Genomic DNA, 25,104 nt, shown 5'->3' on the forward strand with positions numbered 1-25,104 from the left:
ACGATCGGCACTGATCGATGATGCCAGAGCCCGGTCGGCACTTTTGAAAAAACGTAACTGCGCCGCTTGTCACGAGGGCGCGCTCAATGAAGTGGTGGTTCCAAGACAGTGGCATTCATTCACCGCGCACAGCTGAGTGGAGGCATTCATGTGAGCCACGTGTATCCACCATGTGTTGGTTGGGAGAGGTGTGTTCGGTTGAAACCAAACCCAAACAATGCCGAGGAATCAGACCGACAGCGCGCATATAACGACTGGGACAGCAATGCATTTTTGGGAAAGTATAGTGTTCAGCCATTGGAGGCATTTGACCGTGAACATGAAGCTTACATGGCGGAGCATGAGTACAGGGGATAGCGTGCTGTGCTATGAATCGAACAAGTGCAGCTTCATTTCCAGCCACGGTTAACATCAGTTGGTGAGTGATTTCAAAACCGGGTTCTATTCGCTCACCCCCTCATCCCCCGATTCACTAAAGTGCACTGACCAATCGACTGGAAATACCATGCTCGCAAAACGTGAGATAAAACGTAAGATAAAACATAAGATAAAATGCAATTTAAAATGTAACCCCCACTGATCGCTCCAGGGCACATGTAAAAAGGAGCTGCTTCATCTCACAGATATTTCTCAGAATGTTTGCATGATTTTTTTTATGAAAAAAAAACGATTGAACAAAGATCGATGTCCGTGTTGGTTCTGTGAAGGTGGATGACGCATCTTACCGTACACTGTTATTTTCCCTTGAGCAGAGTTCTTTCCGGCCACGTTTTCTGCATTGCACTCATAATTGCCACCGTCTTCGTGCTGGAAATTGGGTATCTCCAAAACTGCATTCGCTTCCATCAGATATGCTTTACTTGGTAGTTGTCCGTCTATTTTCCTCCACGATATTACGGGCACGGGGCTGGGAAAGGAAATCGATACGTTTCTGATGCAAGTGTCAGTTGTATATTGCTTCTCCTTTCGCGATGTCCTGCACCTCATATAACAAACAATACCGCGTCCATTTAATCTAATTCCTTAATTGGCAGTGCTAAAGCCTTCCTGATGAAAAAAATATTTGCGCGGTGGTTAATTTGATAACCATTTTGCAAGCAGCAACAAGCAGTAAATAGCTCGCGGCAAGGCATATGTATGTCGACTGCGATGTTCCAAACAGCCATCGCTTGCGCAGCCAAGAGAATAACTCCATCATTGCGAATGCTAAGCACAAGCCTGGTCTTAGGTTTGGAGGCGTTTTAAGCAATTAGATCTTAATACATAGAAATAGCCAGTGGCTGGGTTGGGGTGAGTGGCCGATCCGTCTCACGCGCCTGTGAAGCTCTGAGGCATAGGAGTGTTGCTTTAATGTCCCACGTTGGCTTCACTCACGTGTCGCCAGGTGCGCTGTCAACAGGGGCGTCATACTCAGAGGAAGATTGGAGCCCACTGTTGTGACACTCTCTACGGGACCTCAACGTATCCCCCGTGCTATCTGCAAGAGTAAGCCATCAACGTGGCAGTGTCGTGGTGCAAGTACCGAAGAGAATTCCGCTTTTCATCCTCCAGCGAGAAGGAGTGACTCATTGTACATGTGCTGCGTGCGGCTTAATGGAACTCACCTATGTAAAAAAAAAGGAAAATAACGAATAATGAAATTGTTTTACTACGTATCTAATGTGCTTGCGTTCACCGATACGTTGCGGTTACGAAAGCTTAATTCTATAAAGTGGTGCACTGTAGAGTTGAGAGCAAAACACGAGCGCAAGGCTTTGATTGTTTTACGTCGAATATTAAGGTGCGCTTTCCGATTTACAATGCAGCTGAAAGGTCCACATTCGGCAAGGGTGTCTGTGGAACCACTGCGTAACAAGCGTCACACTCTTGCACGTGGTCTGTGTTTGTGACACGGTCTGGGTGACACGCCTGATCTCGTCACGCTCCCTCACTCCTGGCTGTCCACCTCATTATGTCGGGAAAATCAATGACTGCAAATGTGCGAATGCGCTATCGAAGCCGGTGGGTGTTTGAGAGTGAGAATGGAAACAGCAGCTGCATTGATGCGTAGGCATAGTCACCTTGGAACATTTTTTTTTTAACCAGAAAGACAAATCCATTACTTGCAGATGACTACATTCAAGTTGACAGTGGTTGGCAATTCACGGTGTACCATTACACCTCTGTATCGTCTGTCACTATTTGCAGTCATCGTGGCTTTTTGGGAACGTAATGGTTACCACTACCACCGCCAAAGCTGTAGGTGAAATGTTTCAATAATTAATTGGACTTACTTTCCGAGAGCAAAACATTCCAGCCTGACAGTGTGACCCAGCAGGGTGTGAGTCTTTGGTGAAAAGCCCACTTCGATTCTCGGTTCGTACTCCCCCATGCTTCCTGCAAGATAATTCAAACAAAACCTATGAACCAGGCAGCTTTAAAATATATATATAAAATAACCTATTGATTTTTTTTGTTATGGAGTGGAGAGGAATGATGGTGCAGTGGCAGGCGCACCATGACATGAAGCCTGCAACGTATGTTTTATTTCTGGCCTCAGTTAACTCCGCACCCGTGGCAGTGAGTGAAATCTTAACTGGTGCTCCCTCCCATACCAAGCATCGTCAAAACAACCCCGATGACGAAGCTGACACCACAGGTGTAAAAAGGCCTTCATACAACAGCGAAGTGAAAAATGTACAATAAATTGCAATTACAGTTGACGTTGGATATGAGCTCACCTTATTTAAGCACATATGTATGGGGCCTTTTGCCATTTCCCATTCTTATTTTTTTCATTATTTGAGCACAGTTCTGATATAAGCACAGCTACCCTGACTTTCAAGAGGTGTGCTTATATCCAGCAAACTTGTGGAGTATTGCGGATTTCATGTTAGGGCGAGATATTGCCTATTATTTTTTATTTCAGAGATGTTTTGACTCGGGGGAAAATCATTCACGGCTCAGTGGGCACCGTCGCAGCGAAGTGACCAGTTTATGTCCTGCCGTCGCTAACATATTCACAGACATATGGTAAGTGCAACCTCAGCATGCTGAGCAGTGCGTTGGCAAGGCCGTCACGGGGATGACGTTCCTCAGCCAAGTGGCCTTCGATCCCAACGTGTGTCCTAATGCCAATTAAAGTGGACGTCAAACCCTACCCTGCCTCCCCCTGCAATATACACGCGCCGCCACAGTCCAAGGTGATACAAAGATTACAAGAGCCAACACCCACGGTGGCTCAAGCCGAGGTGTCATCCCCGCGACATGACGTGGAACATTCCAGCAGGCCAGCCCGTGCACAAACAGCCACTCATGGGCTGGAGGTAGCCAGTTATTTTAAATTAAATGAACCACTTAAAATAGGGGCGGTTGGGGTGGGGGAGGTGGAGGTGTGGAGGTGATGATGTGTGAGCCTGGTATTGCCTGCTCGCTGCTGCCATGCAACAACAAAAAAACTGCCAACAACAGAGGGACGTTTTTCCTCCTCTCTCACTTCCAGACTTGATGAGGAGAGGAGTCGGAGGGCTGGCCACGCGAGTGTTGGTCACCGTGTTGTGGACCATACAAGTGTAGCTCCCCACGTCGGTCGCCTCCACCTTGGCGATGTAGAGGTTTCCAGTCACTTGCGACACGAAGCGCCGCCCGTCCGAACGCATGTAGTCGTACATCTCGTTGAAGAGCCAGACAAACGTCAGCTCTGTGAAAGAAGAGCAAAAGAGGTCAGCCCCACGCTGACCTTTCGACCTTTCACACAGCGCACACTGCCTAGGGCTGAGCTCCAGAAAATATTTCCCTGCCCCCCCTCTCCCAGCCGCCCTCCTTGCTTCTCTAGAAGGTTGGAGTTTGGGGTTAGAGGGGCACTGAATATTTGGTTAGAACAAATGCAACGTTTACATTGTATGTATGTTGAACTTCTTTCACGCCGTACGTAGCCAACCGTGCTAATCGGAGGTGCCATAGGTATCACTTGTGTTTGCAATTGTCGTCCAACTGATTTCACGATTTTATATCCCCTGGAAAGTTGAACGAAAACATGTGTCGCAAAGTTAACAATTTAACGTAAAAAATGAAATTCATATGAAACCTTACTTCAAATAACACGCATTATTTTCGTTGTTAAATAATACAAATGTAAGAAAGACAATGAAATAATAAATTTCATAACTTGTTGAATAACGCTTATGTGCAATCAGGATGTGCTGGTGCATTTGTCCAAATAAACAATCGAGATGTAATTTGATGCATATTGTAATTTGCTTACTGAGCTGTGATGCAAATTAGCTCAGAGCTTTAGTAAATGAATTATCCTGCCGTGAAATTCATCATCGTCATTTTTTTAAATTATCATCTGCAGCGAAACGGTGCTTTCAGTCGGACGCGGCCACAAATAATTTCACATTCTGCTCAATATTGATCGAGAATACACTGGCATTACGTGATAGTATTGACGCCACCGTGCATGATTCATCAGATGGGTTCAAGCGCAAAGGAAATGAAATCCCTACAGGATTTAAAACCTCTGGGCAAGCCTCAAATTACTTGGCATCTCAGAAACGCAACAGATACGAGGTCGATATATGCCACACAAAAACAGCAGCCTCCCTCTTAACCCTTTCACCTCTAATCCCCCAACAGCAGAGATGAACTTTAATCATGACGATGTAGGCGTGTATCTATATTTTTATCCATAAAGCCCATATGCAACAAAGAGCTGGAACACAAGAGGCCACATGGCTCAAGCTATAGCAAGGCAGGCTGATCCTTCCCCTTAGTATTAGCTCCACAATTACCAAGAAGCCTTTTATGGAGGCACAGGTAAATTCATGAAATGTTTAAAGGTGCAGCCCTGCGATCCTTCGTTCACGCCACTGCTGGTAAAAGGCCTCCACCATAGGGATATCTAGCAAGCCCCCGTAGATGGTATTGGGCCTACTCTTCCACGCGAGCCAGACATCTCAGAAGAGGCTTGTTCGCACCACAATTGCCCTGCCAATCGATTAACTGTGGTGTACCCTTAATTCTAGATTTGGAGCTTTCGTGACTGCAAGGATTCATATTCTTAGGATTTTTCGGTAAAGTCACGTAGGTAAAAATTCTAAATGAATTCATTCAGCGTCTGACCTGGTCTTCACCTGAGGACGGCTGCTTGCGTTGTGGCCGAAACGTCGTGAGAATTATTTTATTATTTTATTATTTTTATTATTTTATTACTTCCCTTCTACGTGACTTTACCGAAAGAACCAAGAAGACGAATCCCTGCAGTCACGAAAGCTTTCAATCGAAATTTCACAGCAGCATTATATGGGTAACTTTCCTGAAAGCGGTTACACCTAAAACGAAGCCGAAGCTGCACGTTTTCCTTCCAGATATTTAAATTGTGAAATATTGATTTGAAATAAAGAGTCTCGCTCGATTTACTTCCACAGCGTGCAACATTGCTGGCTGATGGGCACAGCGTGCCAAAGTGTTCTATGTTTTTTGACAGTCTCCAGTGCTTCGTGCCAGATTGGGCAGCATGTGCTCTGTCATCGACGCAGGGCGCAGCATCGAGCCATTTTTACCCTTTCAAGTGTTTTAATAAAATCTGCTAAATATATTCCGGATCGTTTAATCCCACAGGCCAATTTCTGCATCCTTAGCAGCTACTCTCTGTTCCTGCTCGAAGTCCCCCAATATATGACAAACAAACTGGGTTTGAGTTCCTTCCGGGAGGCTGTTCGTGATCTCTGGAATAATCTTGCGGGGATGTATGGAATAAAAATCGTAACCACCTTTTTACTACTTTAAATAACTTTTGGGCATCGGATTGTCTTTCAAGTTGTACGTGCAATTGATCTCTCTGCTTCTCAGACGTTAAGTTATAAAACAAAACATGTGTGATGTGTCAAATTCGACTTGTATTGCTTGTCGAACCATGTTGATGCATGGCTTTAACAATCAGAACATGACCAAGTATAGTTATACTTTGATGCTTTTGTTCGTGTCTTTTTGCTGTAACCAGATTTCTGTAACCAGTTCCCCATCGAAAAGAAGTATTTATTGCCCAGTGGGATTTTTACTTGTGCCAAAATAAAACCTGATAATAAACATACTCTATAAATTCAAGCTGACTAAAAAATAATGGACTCTCTCTCTTTGCCTTTGACCCTCATTTGGCAAAGCTTGGTGCTGTATGCGTCCTCCGGGTTTTCCGGCGTTGATAGTGCGTGGAAAGTGGCAAGCAGAGAGCATTCATTTACCGCCAGAATAGGGTGGAGGAGCACATATGAGCACCACTCCCTGGCCCTGTCTCACGGCCACCGTGCCCCGGTGCTTGCTCCGGAAACTTTCCAAGTCTGCAAGGGAATACAGAAGTGAGGAACAAAGTGAATACCTCTCCAAACCATGCTGAAGGAAGCAAGAATTTTGGGTTAAGCCAGAAGGACTTCCCTGCATCGATGCATCAAAACGATTGAAAAGATAAAACAAAACTAAAACTTTGACCGGAATATGTTGTATGCGTGCTCATTAATCTTTGTACGGTAGAAGACATTGTGTGCAAGTGAAAGAGCAATTGTAATGCTACGCACTCATATCTGTCGTATGAAATTGAGGAATCCATTCCCTTGCATGCCACATCCTTTCTTATTGCGCCCTCATTTCTTTCACACTTATTGTACGTTTACTTTACAAATAAACTAAATTAATGCCTCAAGCCCGTTGGTAAAATTAATTCAACCTTTCGCATCCAGTGAAGCTCAGCTTTTGTGCTTCACTTGTACGGTGGTGATTTTTTTTTATTGTAACATTTTAAAATCCTGCATGTTTATATTGATATTGAGTTCTAATAAAATGTCTTAGATTCGCCAATATAAATGTGTGCGTAATTAAAAATAATACGATTTTCTAAAGTTGAAATCTTTTGCAGACTGCCTGACATCTCCCACAAATCAGAAAGGCTCTCCCCCACTTCCCGTTAGTCTGGTTTCAAGGGGCTTCAATGTACAAGGGAAATGTGCAGCTCTATTCACAGAAGGCGACTCTTTATCGAATATTTAGCCTACTCCTTTAGCGTATTTGGCCTACTCTTTCATGTCAGCGCGATGTCTTGGAAGACGTGGGAGTCTCCACACTTCCAGCACTATAGAGTTTAACTATTCACAATCACAACATAGGTTTTCCCCTTTATTCTGGCAACAAAACAGGTGTTAAGATGTTGACTTAAAGCTTTCGTGACTGCAGGAATTCATATTGTTTGGGTCTTTCGGTACGTAGATAGAAAAGCCACGTAGATAGAAAAAATAATAAAATTATCACGAAGTTTCAATCGCAACACAAGCAATCGTCATCAAGTCAAAAGTAGCGAGATAGCTGCTGAGGCAGGATGTATATAGGTTTGAGATGGGTGTAGCCCAAAGGTCATAAGCGAAGTGGGTGGGGCTAGTGATGACATTTGCATGTCAATGTAAGATGGGAGAGCTGAGCTACCTCCCCGACGACGAACTGCAGAGGTGGCCATTGTATTGTGAGAGATTAGCATGTCAATGTAAGATCGCAGAGCCACCGACACATCAAGGAAAACGAGCAACGGTGGCTGTGTTAGTGAGACATTTAACCTGTTCATGTAACACCAGAGAGTCGAAAATAACTACTAAACATCACAGACAGTTATGACTTAACCTGGTTAATAACGTCCTTCCAATGATTGCTCAGTTTGTACTCATCTTCTCGGTTGAAATGGTGTCTGTGTTTATTTATCTGGATGGCTTCATTAACGAAACTTTGCTGATAGCCAGTGAGTTGGCAGAGTACCTTCGTCTTGGAAAAATCTATTTTGTGTGTGCCCACAGCATTAAAACAATGATCAGCCACAGCTGAGCTATTGGTCCTGCCATGTTTCAGATCTGCCTCATGTTCACGAACACGGTCCGAGACATGTCGCTTAGTTTCCCCAATGTAACAGCTGCTGCAGACACAGCTTTAGTTTGTAGACACCGGGGTATTGCATGTCAGGGATCACATCCTTTACAGATGGGATCAAATCACGAATTTTATGTACTGTGTTGAATCGAACCTGGATCTTGTGTTTGCTCATGATTTTGGAAATATTTTTGGTGACCCCTGCTATGTATGGCAAGTTTTTGTTTTGATTGGTTCCTCAGATAGTTATTTCCCAACAGTTGGGGTGATAGCTTTACGGAATGTGTAATCTGAATATCCATTCTTCTTGAGGGCTTGGTGTACGTGTTTCAGTTCACTGGCTTTGTGGTTATGGTTCAAAATACATCAAGCTATATGGTATAGAGTTTTAATGAGGGAATTCTTCTGGGCTGGATGGTGGTGGGAGTCAGGTTTTAGGTAGGCATCCGTATGGGTGGCTTTCCTGTAAACAGTGTCCCAATGAACCATCTGGTCTCTTTTCGATTAAAACATACAAGAATGGTAACTTGCCATCCTTTTCCACCTCCATGGTTAATTTGATGGCTGGGTGTATGAAATTGATGTGGTTGAAAAATTGGTCCAGAGCTGGTAGGCCATGTGGCCAGATGACGAACGTGTCATCTATGTACCTCTTCCAAAAGGAGGGACGTTGGGTGGATGCCTGGATGGCATCTGTCTCAAATTTTTCCTTTTGGCGTCCTCTAGACAAGGCTCGAAAGAAAGCATATATTATCAGAGTATGTTTTTGTTTGCATTCTGACCACAAGTATTGTGGTTAATGCAGACATGAGGCCTTTGTGAAAGGTTTCAGTTTTGTGTTTTAACAACTTAACACCTGTTTTGTTGGCAGAAAAAAGGGGAAAACCTATTCACAAATTTTAGTACTGGCAAAGGAGGTTCCATGATGTAAACTATTTTATTTTACGAGGTAAGGCCCACTGAGCTATTATAGCTCGTTTTTAGAAGCGACCTGGCCACAAATGATGGCTCAACGAAGTGGCTCATCACTTGGAAATGTATCACAGCCAAATACTCTAAATGCACGTTGATTCACAGACGACCTGCCAATCAAATCAACGCACTGTGCCCACTTCCACTGCTGGGTGGACTGTGGCAGGGGTATTTTAGAAACATGCCGTATCGTTTCAACTGCCGAGCGGCAAGATCGAATCAGATTGCAAATCCAGTGAGCTAAGCATTACTGTTGTGAGAAATGAAGCGATGGGGGAAGGGGGGTGAGCAGGCAGCAGTAGAGGTCACAGCGCATGGCCCTTGGGTAATAATAATGTACAATGACCATGCGGATTACAGGATGCCTGGGATGTAACATCAACCCCCGGTGCAAAGAGACGTTGCTGGAGCAGATGGTGATGTGACGGAGCCATCGCAGCAGCACGAGGCCACCGCCGCATACCAATTATGGATGTGCGTGCGTGGGAGTTCATTGCGGCTCACTAACAGCACTTGCCCCAACAGCCTGTGCAGACTACAGGGGGGATCTTTGACTATGTCCGGGAGTCAACGGCTTCCTCACATACTCAACAACCAGAGCAACCCTGGGCCCCCGTGTATGAGGACTATGGTCACCACGATAGCATTTTTCACAATAAGATTTAAAATTTGACGATTACGGCGATTACGGTGATAACCATTTCCCATACAATTGTAATTGGATTTCACATGTTACATTTTGTACGATTTTTTTTACGAATTATAATTCTGGACGATTAGTATTGTTTTCATGACTTAAAATTTTCGTCAGGAAACGCAATATAAAAAAGACAAGCCACGGTATGCAACACAATGCGTTTTACAAAACGCATAATACGATTGGCTTGGCTTATATATCGTATGACATATAGTGGCGTCGCGAAATGATCCTGACAACCCTGCTCACACGTAGAAGGGAAACCCCTGGGCTCCTGTGTATTAGGACAGCGACGATTTGGCCCGTTCCCTTGCGAGCCAATGAACGGTCACAGTTCGTGGTCGTCATTCAATTTCAAGAATGGATTTTTTTTTTTCGTGGCAACTGAAAGGACTGCGAGAAGGGGATTCATGGGCTACAGCCACAGGGCCTCATATTGCGGACGAACACAAAACTATATTTAGTGCTTTGTACCGTTTGAAATGCAATACCTTATCACTGTGATAAATAATGTAAGGTAAATTGGTAATTAAGTGAAAACACATCTCACTATCTGCTTTCCTACCAGAAACGTGCCAAAAAAATGTAACAATACTTTTGTTTGCTTGTTTTGATTCTAGTCGACGATTAGTATACACGACGTTTTAAAAACGAGAAGTGAAATAACCAATGTGAATAACGTTGGAGTGTTTAGCATCGGGCACGAGTGGTTGTAAAACAGTCAAGGGAAGGAATTTACTTAACAGAGAAGGCCCGCCCAAACCATCACAGCCCAAGGGCCCCCATTCAAACTTAATCCAGCCCTGAATGTGAGCCCATTACACATAAGGTATATGAATGGAACTGATTATCAACACGCGTGATGTGATGCACACACCGTGAGCATGAGAATCGATTTTAATCGACGAATCGATCCATGCCTACTCTGTATCGCAGAACCAGCGCAGGATGTCCCATAGTTGTGTAGCCATCCAGACAAAAAGGGCCCCCTAAAATGATCAAAGGCCTGCACCCCCCCCCCCCCCCATTAAGCTGTGGCTATTAATCAGAAAGTTAAAGGTGCAGCCCTGCAACAGCTCACTTGCTCCACTGATGGCGGAATTACCTCCCCTAGTTGTTGCGGCAATCCATCCGTTACTTTATTTCCCATGCGACGTTCATCACTTTCAAAGCAAACATGTGCGTGCTGAATAATTCCTACACAGGCTTCAGAGAGAGTTTCAGGCGGAATTGCGTTTGATTGTGTTGCCAATGAGCTGTAACGACAATAATGATTGCGCTTTTTGATTAGCCAGGAAAAGCTCATTCGATCTCGATACGAAATTTCAATGGGATGTTTGGACAATTAAAAAAAAACATATGTGGCTATAGCTGGTTATAAATATTGATTGCATACATATGTTAACACGCAATTTTTTGTTGTACTATTCGGATATTGAAGAGTCACCTAACATAGAAAAAAACACTAAACCCATGAAGAGCATGCATTAACAATGAGCTGCTAAATATGTTAAGAACAAATTTCCGATAATGGAGAGCTGGCCTACAGCAGGGTCCTCATACGTAAGATTTTATTAGTGGTCTATAATGGATGGGCTTTGTTACGGAAATCTTCAATTTTTCAGAACAATGCATGCAATTCAGTTGTCGAACACATTTTGAAACCACAAAATAATATTACACGGCGCAAAATGACCGCCGTGGTCCTAAATGACTCAGCGCATTTTCAAATCCATATGGGGCATTTGTGTTCTAAATTTCTTTGCGGAAATACAATGTGTTTCCTGCACCACAATGGTAACAATTACTGGTCTCGTTATCTAAAATAAAGTAAAAAAAACACGCATTTCTCTCGCAAAAAAACACGCAGAGGGAAATATTAAAACGACGGCACGAGCACCCATACCCCTGCCCAACGCAGACGCCCACGATGGCGCCCTGCCCCCTGGCTTGCCGACGCCGAAGCGCAACTCGCCATCAGGGGCCGTCCATAAATGACGTCACGCGACTTTGGACGATTTTTTGACCCCCCGAATAACGCTACGCCCGCGTTTGCCGTCAACAACGCTTTGCACGTAAAACTGCACGGATTGCTTTTCTCCACGTCCGTGTGAAGATGTCGACGTTCCGTGACGCTCCACTGGACAAAGAGCCCTCTGCATGTTGCGCCAAGCTCTCCCGCCCCTACCGCTCTTTTGTCAATGCGTAGGTGCAAAGAAGCCAGCCACTGGACTATTAAACTTGCGGCGTCTTTTTTATATATAGATACAGTATTTATTACCCTTCATAATCAACGTTTTTGGGTTTAGATCGCGTTATTTATAAATGTGTCGTAACCCTCCACCACCCGACACGGCCAATCAGTAAAAAGTGTCACGTTGACAAAAGACAAATAGTTCACTGCTTTAGCCCACCGGTGTGTTGAAGCGTGAAACCACAACATTTACAATTTGAGTACGACGTTTCGCTGGTAATTGCATCCAGCATCATCGGGCAATTTGCTGGATGCAATTACCAGCGAAACGTCGTACATTTATAAATAACGCGATCTAAACCCAAAGACGTTGAATATGAATAATATTGGTGGCGAAAGCCTACCACGTGTTATATATTACCCTCGCTGCTCACACAACCCTAAAAGGTCCCCCACAATGCCAAGGGGCAAGCAACAAACGACGCAAGTGAAGGTGTAAGAGATGATTCAACGAGGTTAGGGGCCGTCCATAAATGACGTCACGCACCTGGGGGGGTGGGGGGGTCAGACATTTGTGACGATGTGTGACGAGGGGGGGGGGTGAGAAATGTGACGTCACATCAAAATGCGCAACTTTAAATAAATATAGATAACACGTTCTACTTAATTAAATAGACTTTTTTTACAAATGTTTTCTCCTACAACATCAGAGTGCAGCGCCACATTAAATACGCACTACAATGACAATAGTTTAAAGCGATTTGAAGCATTTTTTTTTGGGGGGGGGGCAGAGCTTTGTGACGTCATATTTGAGGGGGGGGTCTGACTTTTTGTGATGCCGTGTGACGACGGGGGGGGGGGTCAAAAACCGTTCAAAATCGCGTGACGTCATTTATGGACGGCCCTTTATGACAACAGAGGGGAGAAATACATGCGAGAGAAAGAATCATGGAAGGCGCTCACAGGCAAACTGTAGTCTGGCTTCCACACTAATGATGCTTCCGACGGAGTTGGTGACCAGGCACTGGAACACGCCGCCATCTCGACCCTCGGATGGATTTCTCACGATCAGGCTTCCCCCTGCCAGGCTGTAGTGTCCGGTGATCGGAACCTCCGTCCCATTCTTCAGCCACCTGTGAATGAAGCGCGATGCCCCACACGTCACGTGACCACACATATGTAGAGGTGTAATTGTGTATGGGAGCGGATGGTAAACAAACACAAGGGGCGTGGTTAGGGCCGTACACATAGGAGGTGGCCACACCGACGTCCGCACCTGCATCCCCCACGGGCCCCTCCCGGGGGGGCCGCGGACTATAAGAGGGGGTGAGCCGGAGGGCTCGAGGTCGAGGTATCAGCTTTAACCAGCGAAGACGGAAGACCAGCTAGAATAGGCCCCGGAGCTCCCCTGGCTCGCTGTCCTTATCAGGGCCGACCAGGGCAAGCCGGTGGCGTGGCCCCGAGAGCCCAGACTGACGAGCAGGTCTGGGAACTCAGGAGGTCGGATCCCAGCTTGACCAGGGCTGGGACAGGTAGCCTCCCCTAGCTCCCTAGTGGAGGACTTGGGCTTAGGTTAGCGGGGCTTAGATGTTGTGTCTCCCTGTTAGCCGAGTAAGGGGACGTTACCCCTTAGGTCCTGTGTATACTCGCTAACTGTATACAAGTTGTGTTAATAAATAAGTGTGCCTCCGATCCCGTCGTCAAGCCTCCTGAGTAATTACTACACATACACGCACGCGGCTTTAAAGTGCGGCACAAGGTCGCATGCCTCGTCCGATACCTCTGGTAAGCGGTGGAAGAGTAGGCCAAAGGCGCTTGGAGGGACACTCTCGAGAGCTCAATTTTAGTGTATATGGAACTTCTTTCGCACTGTACGTAGCCATAGTCAATTGTGCTAATCGGAGGTGTGGGGGAAGGACAACAATCTATACACAAAAAGCTGTTCTAAAGAAATTAGTTTCCAATGTAGGTAATTTAAAACTGCATAGCTCCAGCGGCTTCCTAATATCCTAAGGAAGAGCGTTCCAGACGGCCGCAGAAGCGCAGATGAAAGCGCGCGATGCAGTGACCATCTTTGTTTAATGACCAGCCAAAAACTGCTGCGAGAATGACCGGAGTTTACGTGATGGTTTATGTGATACCCTTCCACTAGCAAAGGCATTGGGGTGCTCCACCTTTGCCCACACCTTTCACGACGTCGCATATCCGACCGTCGCATATTCGCCCTGACCAATGATCCGCCCACAAACAGTGCAATGTATGTGCCCGGTGCCACTGTTATTTGCAATAGTTAGTCCCAGATCCGACCTTTGTGCGCTCGCGTTATCGTATTCTTGATCTCGCGAACGTGTGTTCATTTCTAAACGCACGGTAACGCGGGTTTCCACTTCTAACCTGTCTGTGCATGGTGATATCACTGTCATTTTTCGTAGATGTGTACATGCGTGGCCTTTTCACATAGCCGCCTGTCCCTCTGTCCCCTGCGCGTCGGATATGTGACATTGTCATGTACATTAATTCTAGCGAGCGTTTAATTTGAAACTAAATGGCAGCCTGTCCGTTTGACGGGGGTTGACGGGACGACACTCAAAGGGCATCCACCTTGACCCTCGTCAGACATTGACCTGATTTGACTCTCTGAATATCAACTCACCTAACCTCTCACCGCTCACCAGTTAAACATAATCGCAATATCTTTTTTTTTTCAAATACATTTGATCAATATTTAATAATGCACCTTGCCAAAGCCCACACGTTTCCTTCCACCGTCGGCTAACTGCAGCATTTTACGATGTGTTTGCACCATGGTGGCGAGATGTTAACTATCTCGCCTGGTATACAGGAGGACGTGAGTTCGGTCCCAAGCCTGACGCCTGCTGTATATTTTGAGTTTGCGCGTTCTCCCCCTGGTCGCATGGATTTTTCTCCGGGGTCCTCCGGTTTTTCCCTCCTCATTTAGAAACAATGTGCATTTAGAGTGTTTGGCTGCTATACATATCCACGTGCTAAGACACTCCGTTGAGCTATCATTTGTGGCCAGGCAGCTTCTGAAAAAGAGCCACATAACTCAGCGGACCTTACCTGATAAGAAAAGAAATAAAAAATAATATTCATAATAAAGGTTTTTGGGTTCGATCACGTAAGTATCAATGTGTCGAAACCCTCCACCGCCCGACATGGCCAATCAGTAAGGGATTTGTCACGAAAAACACAACGCCAAATAGTTACTACTTCAGCCCACCGGTGTGTTGAAGAGTGAATCCACAACAATTACAATCTGAGTACGACGTTTCGCTGGTAATTACATCCAGCATCATCGGGCGATTTGCCAGAATATTTGTACTTACGCGATCTAACCCCAAAAAAAAACACATTTAAAATGAATGACACTGGTCGCGGAAGCTTGCGTGTTAAACTAAAAAAAAATAGTTGCGAGAATGGTTCTCTCGTCTTAAAAATTTCAATCGGACTTAAGTGTCCGAGGAATCTCCATCGCTGCACACCGCGGACTCACCTGTAGAGTGGGGGAGGGTGTCCACTGGCTCTACACCGGAACGAGACCTTTTTCTCAGAGGACTCTACCAAATATGTCACATCTTCCGGCTCCTCCAAAAACAGTGGGCCATATTCCCCTGTCTGTTCCGCTAGAGGAATAGGGAATGTTAAGAGGGGGAGGGAGGGAGGGAGAGAGGGCGTGCGCGGGGGGAGGAGGGAATTTCATTGGTAGCATCCTTCCATTTGCATCTGCAGCCATTTCACACTGTGCTCCCATTCTTATGGCCCACTTCCTATCAGTGCGAACGACAATAAAACCAACATTTAGAAGATTTAAATTGAAAATGTGTCACTTCTCATTCAGGGGATGAAATGAGGAACTTAAATGTAAATGTGTTTTTTTCGCTTTTAACCGTGAGAAATGCTCTATTTTATTTTTATTATTATTCACGTTAATAAGAAGACAATTTCACAAGGCCCTCAAAATCGTGAAACCAATTTGAAGCCAAGCCATGGTCAACAGATGACTATTGCTTTCATGGTGAAAATGCGGACCCCATTTTCCTTTCGTGGAAAATTAATCTGACGGCGTATGCATCTGAAATAATTTCAATCGTTAGTATAGAAGTTTGCACTTGCACATCGCAGGTGCATCTTGCTGTAACATTTACTGAATAGAGTAATTTCTCTCATGAAATATATCGACAACAACAATAAAACAAATTGTTTCTTTTAACGCAATCACGTAAAAATGTAATGGCGGTAGTTTGCTGTAGCCAATACGAATGGGTGCATAAACTACATTTTTAATTTTTTACCAGAGTCTATCAACAAAAAAAAGGAATTGTTACGTGCCTAGATATAATTGGGCTTGAAAAACCGCAGGAATAATAATTACAATAAAAAAGCACAATCTTATTTATTTAACTATGGAACGAAAATTACAAAGACGGAACTGCAGTCGTAGTCTATGCTCATTATATTGTCTGAGGCCCTTTGCAGCCATTTAAGAAAAAAATAGATACTTCCAGGTAATAATAATAATAATAGTCATTGCTTTTTAAAATGTGCTTGCACTGCACACCCAAACCCGCTTGTATGCTGTTTGGAACAGGTATGCTTATGGTAACAAACGCCACATTAGCAAGCGTCCCTTTGTTACCGCGGTAATTTTCCATCCCACTGAGCCTCGATCTTCGCTTTGTAATTAACTCTGAGTTGTACGATACATATATACTTATTTAAAGTCACATTAAGAAATACTACTACTACTACGATCGTATTGGAGAGTTAAACAATTGATCGCTTTGTTATACACTCGCTTTAATGCACCTAGTTGCCGAAAGACAAGCACGGCATGCACGCGAACGCAGGGCTAATAGAATGTGTGTACATTAAACAAAAAATGCATCTCTTACAGGAATGAGGCGTATATCCCAGAGTTTGAGATTAATCTGAGCATAATTTACAGCAATCACATGCAAAGCCAGTGCTAATTATTTGCGCGGGTCTGAGAAAGAATTCCAGCGAGGTTCACCACAAAAACCACCAGGTGGCCGTGAGGCTTTTGGGTAAAATAAAATGCTAGCATCACTGTGAGAAAAAAATATGTTTAAATGTATATTGGTGACAAATAAATATATATAACATGTATTATGTAAAGGTAACATAGGAAAAATCACACATCACGATGTTTATTTATTTAGTTTTACTGTCCACTTTGTAATGCAATCGGAAAGGATAAAAAAACAATCCTGGTTGAAATCGACAACAAATAGCATTTAATCTCTTAGACATTGATCATCAGCTGTAGTGTAGATTACTTACTTATTCATTTATCATCGGTCATTACTTTTACTATAACTGAACATGCACACGGAAAAAATGGGTCAGACTACAATGACAATCAAACTCAACATTCACTTTAAATACCACCACAACAACAACTATTGCATTGCAAATTCAACTTTTTAAAAAACTAAATCTTCCACCCAAAAAAATTATTTTTGCTTTGAGTTATTTTTTTGTTTACCTGCAGGGTAAGCAGCAAATGCTACCACAATTGCAAATTCATACAGCCACATCCCTATAGCACATCAGAGGGGGTTGGCAGCGTCCAGCAGAAGCTCCACGCTTGCTCTCCTCGTCACTTCGCCTGTGGGAGGTGGAAGGGAAGTGGTGGAGGGGGTGGTGGGGTCACAGAGAAGCAAGACTGCGATGTGACGCACAGTAGATAGAATCGAGAGGCACAACGCCGGGACGCGTTCGCTCGGTGGGGCAAAGCTTCAACGCCACAATAAGGAGATGTGGAAATTCCAGAGGCAGACCGCGCTATTGATGCTCATTTTAGATCCAATTAATTTTAACAACAACAAAAAACAATCATTGCAAACTGAGAAGGGAATGTGCTTGGAATTTGTGGAGACATTCCACGATGTGATGCACAACCGCAACTTTAATTTCTGAGCGCGAAATGAATAATTTTCGGCGGCATGCGTGATGCGTTCTTGTTGTTTTAATGCGGGAAGTATTTGCGAATTTTTTTTTGAAATGCAAAGCCGGGAGATGCAATTTTGTCACCAAATTTCTGACGACACGTGTGTGAAATGTGTTGAAACACTTATCATGCAACATTAGAAAGCACGGCCTTGGCGTGTTAAGTGTTTTTCTCTCACAAGATCCGATGTTGAGTTGACTTTACTTTCGTTCAAGTTGTGGAATAATTTACAAACCCTCTTAGTTCAGCATCTGTTCTCACCTAGATAACCTGTGCAGCTTACGACGACGAAGTGACTTCCATCGGCGCAATACGTAACCCCCGAAAAACGCTATCAAAACCCGCTAATTCTCAACCGCAATTTTACGCAACGAGCGAAAAGCGAGTCATTATTTGAGACAACAGGGCATATAAATAAATCAGCGAGAACCCCCCCCCACACCACACCACCATTTATCTTGTTCCTACCGCAGTGCCCCCCCAACTGCTTTGGCACCGCTCGCATTCGTCATCAACGCGCGGGACAAAAGCGGCAGCATGGGAACTGGGCCCAGGGTTTATAGGTTGCGTTTGACGCGGACGCAGCACTGCTCGCAGCCTCGCCAAAGCCGACAAAGAGGACGTCAGCCAAGACATCGGCTGCGGTGATCCCCAAGCCACTCCGCTGGCAGTGAAAGCGCGAGAAAAAAGTTGCCGCGTGAGCAAAAGATTCCAAAATGCTCCTGCGATAGTTTTTCTTTTTTTTTTGCGGCCGTGCCGGACAGCTGTCTCGGTTGTGTTTTCAGGTGGCATCCTGCGATTGTTCGGCGTGACGGTCCCAACGGTGCGCTCCGCATGCTGGGAGCCGCTGCCTGCCGTGTCACGTGACTGGAAGGACAACGTTATTTCACCGTCAGCCAAATGTATTTGCTGAAGAAGCTCCCAGTTATGTGGAGTGAAACGTTGGACGTCATACCAACTGATACGTGGTGCAACCCGAAAACACATCGGGGAGCTAGGCATCTCTACATATATATAAAACAAATATTACGGTAAAGCACACACTCATGTGCTGTGACACAGCAAGCGGTTGTGAAAATGCCAGCGAGATAATGGACTCATAAACACACCAGTCTCGTTTAGGTGCTCTGGTGCTGTTTTGCTTGTGCTTCAGCGATATAAATGCCAAGAAACAGTGAGATTGGTAATGGTAGCCCAGTGACGATCGTCAAACAACGTATAGTTAGTCTCGTGTAATTTCTGTAAAGCCAATTTTATGCGAAGGGATAAAATTGATATTGTTCCACTAAACTGATCTGCACAGTCACGTCGCCATCGTTCGAGTTTAGAACGAGCAGACATTTTAGCAGACCGTTTTAAAATGTAATTGAATGTAAAACCGTGACAGCACGGTGGAAGAACGCTGTTCCCAACTCATGGCTTCACTGGTCATGGTAAATAAGCCTGCGTTAAAAATTGCACTCACTTGCATTGCTGGAAGGACCAGTTTAGAAGCACAGGACATCCCGCTCGGCTACATTTGCATTCAACAACTCCAGCAATTACTGGCAATCTACGGTTCTAAATGGTTTTCTTGAAATGAGTCATAAACACGCGTGTGCGTGCACATGCATGTTTACGACTCAAATGCGTGTGCTACTCTGATGGGTTTTTTTTTGTTCGGGCTCTCACAGCATGTTGTGAAAACACAGCAGAGAGGCATGCAGCACAACTGTGGGGAAAAAAACTACGTTGTAAGCAAAACCTCTGTAACCAAGTGAGAGCCGCAATGAGATTACACGTCTCTTATTAATTCAAGAGAAACATTGGGCTACAAAGTAAATATGTGTAAGGATTATATCGGTAAAAAGTGCAATGGCAGAATAATGCATCAAATGCATATTACACGAATGCGCAAATTATACGTGACATGAGTTGGAACATTTGCCATTAAAACATGTTACACGTATATCACCGGCGAGATATTCTTCCAAATGGTTTAGGTATAAGGCAATGATTAAACAATCATATATTAATACGTACAATCCGAGGATGAAATCTTCTTCTTGCAACCAGCATTGTCATTGGCTACCTAATGTCTGAAATGGGCACACTTCTGTCGTGTATTTGGAATATGTTCATGATGGGGCAAGGTGGGTGATGATTTACCGCTTCTCAGCAGTTAGGGTGAATTGCAGGAGAATACGTTCACCTGACAGTTAGTGGAATGACTCTCTGCCGTCAGTGACGTCAGCACTGCGAATCAAATTGACCTCCACCTGCTCACGTACACTTAATATGAATAATTTGCAGCCTCTGTCAACCCACTTGTGGATGAAAGTCTCCCCATCACGCCGTGTCGGTCACGGGGGCTATTTGACGACACGTCACCACGCCGGTTCAGTGTGGGTTGGTAAGGGGGAGAGGAGGGAAGATGTCACTCGCCGCTGGTGTTAGCCACGGACGGTAGTAGAACACAGATCGCTGGGGCCAGAGGGCAATGTGCTCCCCATTTGCTTCCACGTACATGTTGTTCACGTCGTTTATTGTGAAAATTCGGTCACAGTTCCTATGACCACTGTTCCATTGCTTTTATGGCTTTATTTTGGTGATTTTCGAAAAAAAAAATTGGTTTGGTCATGTTTGTTTGTTGTTGTACAGAGTTAGACTGATGGCCTAATCTAGGTTGTCTTGTGGTTCGGATTTTTGCACAGTGTTGGTTTACGGTGATTTTTCTGCAATATTTTGCTGTCTTTTCTTGGATTTTTTGTTTGCACATAGTCACTATAAGATGTATTTTTGTTCATGTTTTTGTTTTTTGTTTGTTGCGGTTGCACCCGATTCAAGAGCCGAATGGCTCACAGGGCCATACCTAATAAATTAACTTTGAACTTTGAGCGGCTCGTATGCGGGAGGGTGCTGGTTCAAATCCCGGCTGAGGGTTGAGTGCTCCTTTGTGGTGGAAACAACAATGGTTGTCCTATGAATAGACTCACTTACGCCAGAGGAACGTGACATTTTCACCGACTGGATCAGTGCTGTAAATAGGGGGTCGAGCGCCGCCTCAATGCTCATTGGAGCGGGAAATCGATTTGACTTTTGTATGACCGATCTAAAGCATTCAAATGAGAAACAAAACGCGGTTTTCCGATATTTTCTCATGCGTCGTGTACACCCATACCTCTGAGCAAGCTCATGTAACAGTCTAAGTGGATACACAACTCTCTCGCGTAAGGATATCGAGGAGTGAATATATAATGTGTGTACAAAGTGACATCGGAGTGATTTACATAAGCACAGGATTAAGGAGAGATCTAAGCAAACGATATGTTATTTTCACACATTTCTCACAGGCCTGGATTGCGTTGGTCATATTCGCATTCAATTAGATCTGACCACAGAATGAGGGTGTCATACAGAGCCCAACTAATCATACATTTGTGATGAATATATAATAAATGCTCCGGAAGATGCACGATGTTTTAGCTACACTGATTATTTATTCGTAAGGTTTGAGAGATCAGTTTAATTACATTTGCTATGTGGCGGCCGGGTTAAGTCTCTATTAGCCTTTACAAAGTGTCTATTCTTAATTTTGGAGCTTTCGTGACTGCAGGAATTATTCTTTGGTTCTTTCGGTTAAGTCACGTCTAAAGATAAAATAATGAATAATATTTAATTTATTATTTTATCTTTAGACGTGACTTAACCGAAAGAACCAAAGAATAAAGTGTCTATTATTCTTGGGAGAATTTTTTTTTTATCTTTAAAACATTGGGGGGCTCATTGTACACCTGGATGTCTACTCAGCACAAAGTTCACGTAAGGTCAACTGTTGGGCCAGCATTGGCTCGTGGCAGGAACAATTGGACCAACGTTGACCCAACTTTGACCCCAAAATTCCGTGTTGACTGGACAGTGACGAAGTCCCTCTATTGCTATCGGTCATCTACCAATGCAGACACTTGGTGCACAAACGGAACATTAAATAATATCTGGTGCGTGACAGTGGCCACCCAGAATAGACCACGGGAACAAATAACCCCTTGATACCCGATTCACAAATACGAAGGAGGGGGCATCATCACAGCGATGCACTCTGCTACTCCCGACAAATCTTTTTATCTGACTCAAGCACCTCAATGTAAAACTATAGGTGTTGATCTACACCAACATCAGCCGTACGAAGAAGACGGTCTACCAATTTCACGGCTTCGTTCATCGCCAATCCCCTCTGCTCTGCGGCTTCCTTCAGCTTCATCAGTTCAACCGACACTGTAATGTGCACCCAGTGAGCAAATAGTGCAACGCTTGTTTTTTTTCACTTCAAATGTTCAAGCACTTAATAATGGCCTAAAAGTTCTTCGTAATTATCGCACGTGTTCTGCACACGCACAGTGATCCTGAGGGCACGTCTGACTCATCTGAAGCAAGAGCAGTGTTTACAGCTGTCTGCGCTATGCCGTACGGGTGGATCGAAAGACGTCTGAGCTGTTCAAAATGTGCGAACTAGTTTGCCCTTGGGAGATTGCCGGGAGGTTCCCCGAAGCTCTGCAGAGTTCGAGGATCCTTCGTGTTGCTGTTCTTTTTTACGCCCAATTACCAAATTCAGCCTTTAGTTCACACACTCGCCAATAAACGAATAGTGTTTTCCCCTTTTTTCTGGCAACAAAACTGACATTTTTTGCAAGGAATCATGCTTACATTAACCACCATACTTGCAGTCAAATGCAAACAAAAAACAATACTCTGATCATTTATGCATTGTCTTTGAAACTGATTGGACCACACCAGAGATAGCTTTCTAATTGTGTGGCCCAATCAGTTTCAAAGACAATGCATCAATTATCAGAGTATTGTTTTTTGTTTGCATTTGACTGCAAGCATTGTGGTTAATGTAAGCATGATTCCTTGCAAAAGGTGTCAGTTTTGTTGCCAGAAAAAAGGGGAAAAACCCTATTGGTATATTTTGGTACTGGCAAAGGAGGTCCCATGATGACTCGCCAATAACTGTTTTTTTTTGCCGATCGCAAACAAGAGTGCTGGAAGTTTCTTTGCAAAGCCTTTCAAGGTGCCTTCTTGGAGGAGGATTTTATTTATTTATCCCCTTGTTTGGCCTGGAAAATGTGGGCTCCACTGGCTCGTCCAATTGCATCAACCGCCACGTGTGCACGTCAAAGAGCGTTACATTAACCCGGTATCGTGGTTTATTTTAACTTCACCGCTTGGAATATGTACACCTTCAAAGATGTAGTTTAATGGTAAACAAATAAGTAAACATTGTGCGCACGCACGCACGTTTATATTGGTGGAAGCACACAGGCATTTTAAATAATTCCGAAATGTGATTCCTTAACTCCAAAGGTGTGCCTAAAATTATATAGATATTTTTCTGGCGCTGAAAACCTTGGTTTCATGCCACCAAAGCAATGTTTTTTAATCGAAAAAAAAGATGACTGTTGCTTGTTTTGGCTGTTGCCGTGCAAGCGGAGCGAGGTTGCAGTGAGAAGCCTCGCCATGCTCGGGCAAGTGAAGAGAGACGGCGTGCGTGGTCCGAAATCAATGGACGAGTCTTGCAAACCCCGTGGCCCACGGATCCTCATTAGCTCTGCTCACCTGCGAGCTTATTCTGCGGGACACACAATAGCCCGCGCTGCAGCGCAGTCAGCAGCAGCTGCTCCACCGTCGGGAGGAGGGTACTGAAAGCCGCGCGTCTCTCGTCGCGTTTCGCCGGGTCCCATTCCGGGTCTCGGTTGTTCATTCCGAGCCACGGTTTTGACTCTTGCGCGCCGTTTTACCGCGAGCGCATCTGTGACCGGATTCTGTTTTGGTTTTTTTCTTTCAAATTGAAGATAACGTAATTCATTCCCATGTGCACAATAAGCTCGTGTTTATGCCAATAAAATGTCTTTGTTTCCACATTAGATGAGCTATATGTATATTAGCTACAAGGCAGTGTCTGGTAATGATGACTACGATAACAAAAACAAATCTAAAACGTGATTTCCACACCAGCGGCTAATAAAGTCCCCACGATTGTAATTTCAAGTCATGTACACCGACACCCATGGAGCGTGCTTGCTTTCTAATATCCTTACATTTTGTTGGCCGATATTTCCAGTAAAAAAAAATTGTTCAGCTTTATAAAAGCAAATGGTGCTCGATCTTACTTTGAGACGGGATGCAAATAAAGCAGGCTTAATAACCGAGAGAGAATGGTGGAAACCCAATGAGATGCACACTGCAGCTGTTCAAAAATAGACTTGGTGGATGCATTAGATCTGGCAGCTTTCAACTCTCTTTGAACTCGCAATGGGCTTAAGTTGGGCCCTAGGCACACTCCAGAACCCAGTACACAGGTGGTCCCTGCCAAGACGTCAATAAGTTTATCCGTAATGCTTTTATAAAAATTCACGACTTTTTTAAATTTCTCTTCGCGAAATCACATCTTGACAGTAATAGCAACGAGCAGACAATGGCAGACACTTATTTTGACAAGCGGAAATATTTAATGAAGATGACTCACATACGAGGTTTTATATTTAGCATGTCTGTGTGCTTTGAAATTGCGGTGTATATTTTTTTAAACAATTACTTTAACGGCGCTGGAACCTGGAGCATAATGACATAGGCATAGGACATCCACAGCACTCAGTGTGTTTCAAACTTGATAATTTATTATAAACATTAAAAAAGAGGCTTGAGATAAGAACATATCTAATTGTTACCCACTTGTGGTTGCTGAGTTCATATCCATTTTTCGACTGAATAATTATTAAGTAAAGTCACGTAGAAGGGTAATAATAAAATAATAAAAATAAAACATAATAAAATAATTCTCACGACGTTTCACAACGCAAGCAAAAATTCAGATGCTGTCTTTCCGACAGACCTGTTCTTCACCTGAGGACGACTGCTTGCGTTGTGGCCGAAACGCCGTGAGAATAATTTTATTGTGTTTTATTTTTATTATTTTATTATTTCCTTTCTACGTGACTTTACCGAAAGAACCAAGAAGATGAATCCGTGCAGTCACGAAAGCTTTACATCGAAATTATGAAGTAATTAATCTTAATTATAATTAACATCATTATCATCATCCATAGAAGTCATCGCAGGCATGGTTGATGTAACTTACACGTCAATGTAGCCAGAGAGAGGGCAAAGTTAAATGACAATCGTTTCTCCCAAACCTCGGCAAGATTAAACTGGCTTCCATCAATCCCACGTCCGTTCGAGTGGAATTTTGCACATGCATGTATATTTGTTGAACTTCTTTCGCAACATACGTAGCTAACCGTGCTAATCGAATTTCTCCCGTGCTAAAATTAAATTGCATCATAAATAAAGTGGCTTTATTCATGATAAATAAAGTGCCTTTATTTATAA

The 25,104-nt window shown here is 44.0% G+C and overlaps 1 protein-coding gene across 2 annotated transcripts in view; it reads right to left on the bottom strand.

The window, feature by feature from the left end:
• Positions 1-25,104, bottom strand: part of LOC144944349 (contactin-4-like) — a 111,697-nt gene that overhangs the window by 64,938 nt on the left and 21,655 nt on the right. For both annotated transcript variants that reach the window (XM_078872448.1, XM_078872447.1), the window contains exons 2-8: positions 17,272-17,394; positions 15,259-15,388; positions 12,708-12,877; positions 6,222-6,317; positions 3,476-3,679; positions 2,274-2,376; positions 726-907 (exon numbers count right to left, since the gene is read on the bottom strand). In XM_078872448.1, the coding sequence (XP_078728574.1) occupies positions 726-907; positions 2,274-2,376; positions 3,476-3,679; positions 6,222-6,317; positions 12,708-12,877; positions 15,259-15,388; positions 17,272-17,323 (937 nt within the window). In that variant the 5' untranslated portion in view covers positions 17,324-17,394. The remainder of the gene's footprint in view (positions 1-725; positions 908-2,273; positions 2,377-3,475; positions 3,680-6,221; positions 6,318-12,707; positions 12,878-15,258; positions 15,389-17,271; positions 17,395-25,104) is intronic.

Source organism: Lampetra fluviatilis, chromosome 34 (genome assembly GCF_964198595.1).
Source record: "Lampetra fluviatilis chromosome 34, kcLamFluv1.1, whole genome shotgun sequence".
NCBI classification, from domain to species: Eukaryota; Metazoa; Chordata; class Hyperoartia; order Petromyzontiformes; family Petromyzontidae; genus Lampetra; species Lampetra fluviatilis.